The sequence below is a fragment of the Lonchura striata genome, chromosome 8 (assembly GCF_046129695.1).
Source record: "Lonchura striata isolate bLonStr1 chromosome 8, bLonStr1.mat, whole genome shotgun sequence".
Classification (NCBI taxonomy): domain Eukaryota; kingdom Metazoa; phylum Chordata; class Aves; order Passeriformes; family Estrildidae; genus Lonchura; species Lonchura striata.
The window spans coordinates 1,356,408-1,360,414 of NC_134610.1; the positions used below are offsets into that span (position 1 = coordinate 1,356,408).

The 4,007-nt window shown below is 65.8% G+C and overlaps 1 protein-coding gene across 1 annotated transcript; it reads left to right on the forward strand.

Moving 5' to 3' along the window:
• The first annotated feature begins 1,915 nt into the window (after nt 1-1,915).
• RPRM (reprimo, TP53 dependent G2 arrest mediator homolog) lies at nt 1,916-2,686 on the forward strand. The gene has a single exon (XM_021535441.2). The coding sequence runs from the start codon at nt 1,971-1,973 to the stop codon at nt 2,391-2,393; it is 423 nt and encodes a 140-aa protein (XP_021391116.2). The 5' UTR covers nt 1,916-1,970; the 3' UTR covers nt 2,394-2,686.
• Nucleotides 2,687-4,007: the final 1,321 nt, after the last annotated feature.

A 4,007-nucleotide genomic window follows, 5' to 3' on the forward strand; every position in this document is an offset into this window, starting at 1 on the left:
CGGTAGTTTGGGATGATCCCACAGGGATCCCTGGGGCAGTTTGGGATGATCCCAGGAAGATCCCTGGGGCAGTTTGGGATGATCCCACACTGATCCCTGCGGTAGTTTGGGGTGATCCCATCCCACTCGGGAAGGACAGCGCAGGGTTAAGCTCCCAGCTCACGCTCTGCTCAGGAAATCTCCAAGTCATGGCCGGGCCGGAGCTGATCCCTGATCCCTGGCCGTGCCCATCTCCGGGAATCCGAAATCCCGGGATACTCCCCCAGCGCCCGGCCCTGCCCTCGGGAGCTGCCGCCACCCCCCAGCTCTTCCCAAAACCCCAAAACCAGCCGTGGGAAACTGGTCTGGAGCGGCCCCGGGCTGGGCGGAGGGGGACGAGAATTCCCAGCAATTCCAGGCGCCTGGGAGGGGTTTGGATCCCGGGGGTGCCCGGGCGGCTCGGCAGGGATGGGCAGTGGGCTCCGGGGGTCCCCGGGGTCCCACCCGGCTGTCGCCGCTCCCTCGGCACCGCCCCCGACCACGGGGAGGCTCCGAAACACGCGGAGCTGGATCTTCCATGGAAACAGAGCTGGGGGAATTTGGGGAACGGGGGCTCCACCACCCGAGCCCACCCACAGGGCCCCAAAGGGCTGCTCTGGCTCTTCCCGCAGTTCCCAGGACTGGCCCTGCATCCCTCAGCACGGAAACCTCCTCCAAAATGTGTTTTCCCAAAAAAAACCCCTCCCCGCTTCCCTGGGAGTGCACAGGCAGAAACCCAGGTGGGAAATCCCACTCCCACAAAATCTGATCTCTGCGAATTCCCCTAAAAACGCTCCGAAACGCCATTCCCCCAGAGCCACTTCCCAAAGCCCCCTCCCTCAGGAAATCCATCCCTGAGATCCGCTTGCCAAAACCCAGCACAAATCCCACGGGCAGAATTCCCGCTGGCCCGTTGCCCCCCATCCTCCTCCTCATCCCGCTCCAAACTTCTCCCATCAAAACCCATCCCCTAAACGCCCCTCACATCCCCCCGGCCCCATTCCAGCTCTGCCAGCCCCAATCCCATTCTCCTGATCCCCGAATCCTCCCTCCCAGCCCCTCCGCGCCCCACGGCCCCCCCCTGCTCCCCAAAGCCGCTCCCCTTCCCGACCCCTCCTCTGTCCCCCCAAACCCTTCCCTGACCCTTTCCCCTCCCTCCCACCTCTCTCCCTTCCCTTTCCGCTCCACCCCAAACCCTCCTCCTCCCTTCTTCCCCTTCCCCCAACCCCTCTCCCCTCCCTCCCCATCCAAACCCTCCCTCCCTCCATCCTAACCCCTCTCCCTTCCCTCACATTCCTCCCTCCTCATCTAAACCCTCCCTCCATTGCTCCCCTCCCTCCTCCCCCTCCCCTCCCCTCCCTCCCCTCCCTGCCCACCCAAACCCTCCCTCCCTCCATCCCAATCCCCTTCCCTCCCTCCCCTCCCACCCAAACCCTCCCTCCCTCCATCCAATCCCTCTCCATCCCTCCCTGCCCACCCAAACCCTCCCTCCCTCCATCCCAATCCCTCTCCATCCCTCCCTGCCCACCCAAACCCTCCCTCCCTCCATCCCAATCTCCTTCCCTCCCCTCCCTGCCCACCCAAACCCTCCCTCCTCCCATCCCTTCCCTTTCCCTCCCCTCCCTGCCCACCCAAACCCTCCCTCCCTCCCCTCCCCTCCCTTCCCTCCCTCCCCTCCCACCCAAACCCTCCCTCCCTCCATCCCTTCCCTCCCCTCCCCTCCCACCCAAACCCTCCCTCCCCTCCCCTCCCGGTCCCTCCCCGGCTGCCCGCGGGGCGGAGCGGAGCGGGCGGTGCCGGGCGGGCAGCGCGGAGCGGCCAGGCTGGGCTCGGCACGGCTCGGCACGGCTCCGCCCGGCCCGCCTGGGCTCGGCACGGCTCGGCACGGCTCCGCCCGGCCCGGCTCGGGCCGCCTGCATGCGGCGGCGGCGGCGGCGGGGCTGCCGGCAGGGATGAACGGCTCCGCGGCGGGGCTGCCGCCGGGGCTTCCAGCGGGGACGAGCGGCTCGCCGGGAGCCCCGGTGGCCCCGAGCGGCTCGCCGGGAGCCCCGGTGGCCCCGAACGGCTCCGCGGCGGCGGCGGGGCTGCTGGCGGGGGCCGGGGCCGCGGCGCTGGAGCTGGAGCGGGCGCTGCGCTGCTGCACCGCCGCCTCCGTGGTGAGCGACGGCAGCGGCGCGGGCGCGGACGAGCGCAGCGTGTACATCATGCGCGTGGTGCAGATCGCCGTCATGTGCGTGCTGGCCCTCACCGTGGTGTTCGGCATCTTCTTCCTCGGCTGCAACCTCCTCATCAAGTCCGAGGGCATGATCAACTTTCTGGTCAAGGAGCGCCGCCCGTCCAAGGAGGTGGAGGCGGTGGTGGTGGGGCCGTACTGACCGCCGGAGTGACCGGACTGACCGCCGGACTGACCGGAGTGACCGGAGTGACCGGACTGACCGCCGGACTGACCGGAGTGACCGGACTGACCGGACTGACCGCCCGCAGCCCTCCCGAGAACGCGCGGGCTCGGCTCGGAGCTTTTCCTCCTGAAAAACGCCAGGCATTCGGATGGATCCCGGGATGCCGGAGGTCGGGATTTGTTCAGGGTGGCCGCAGCCGCCCGGCCCGGCCCATCCCGGCCCGGTTCCGCCGCCCGCGGCTGCCGAAGTAAAGCGTGCTCTGATGGCAACAGGTCTGGGCTCCTTATTCCGTCCGCCTCCACCCTTTCCCCTTCCCTTTCCCCTTCCTTTTCCCTTCCCCTTTCCCCTTTCCCTTCCCTTTCCCTGCCGCCGCGAGTCCCGGGATGCGGCGGAGAGCAGCGGGCAGCGCCCGGGATGAAGCTTCCCCTGTCCCTCCCAGCCCGTCCCCGCGGGATTTCCCGTCCAGCCGGCCTAAATTTCCCCTTTTCCAGCGCTTTTCCAGCCTTTTCCCAGCGCTTTTCCGCCCCCCGCATCCCTGCGCGCCGGGAGATGCGGGAACTGCGCTCCTGCCCCTGGACCGCGGCTGTGGCCGGGGAAAACGCCCAGCCCAGCCCAGCCCAGCCCGGGGGATCCCCTGCCCGGGAATACAGCGGGATTTTGGCTCTGGGAAAGCACAAAATCCAGGATTTATTATCCCAGCTCCGAGCCGGACCAACAGGTGACTTGGCGCGGGCGCGGTGCAGGGAGGGAGAAGCCGCTGCTCCCACGGGATTTGGATGTCTCCCTCCATCCCCATTCCTCCGCAGGGATCTTCCCGGGGTGTTTTTCCCATTCCCAGCGGCTCCTGGATAAATCCGCGCCTCCCCAGCGGCTCCGGGAGCAGCGGGAGCTCCAGAGGCGCTTCCCGGGAATCCCGGCAGCGGGATGGGGTCGCAGAGGCTCCAACAACCTGCGGGGGGAAAATCGCTCTCCTGGCGCCCGGATTCCTGCCGGGAAATATCGATTGTGCGCGTTTTTAGTGCTGGAAGCTTTTGGAGCTTCCCGGTTTATCCCGGGGGTGGAGATGGCCGGGCTCCCGAAATTTAATGGACACCCCTAGGAGAGGTTATCGGGAGTTGAAACTGGGCATGGAGAAGGTGAAATCCATTTGCAGCTGGGCTGGAAGGGGTGGAAAAAGCCAGAGGCGCTTGTGGGAGAGGCTGAGGCAAAGCAGAGCATCCCCATGGAATCAATCCCCCGAGCCCGGCAGGAATCTCGGCAGCGATCCCTCGTTTCCAGCCGCCTTTAGGGAAGGACAAAGAACAGATCTGCCTGTTCTCCCGGGAACAAACACACCCTGCATCGGGAATCGCAGAACAGAAATGTTCCCGGAGCATCCCGGCTGAGCTGGCTGCAGAGACGCATCCAAAATTCCCCTTTTTTACCCTTCAGTGCCGGAGGAACGCCAGGGAAAGAGGAAATTTTGGATAAATCAGGAAGAGAGAGGTCTCAGTCATTCCAAAGCATTTCCAGCTGTTTAACTGGAATATTTGTGGTGGTGTTGTGGAGAACACGAGCATTCCCAAATCCTGAAATGCCTGGGCACTTTTT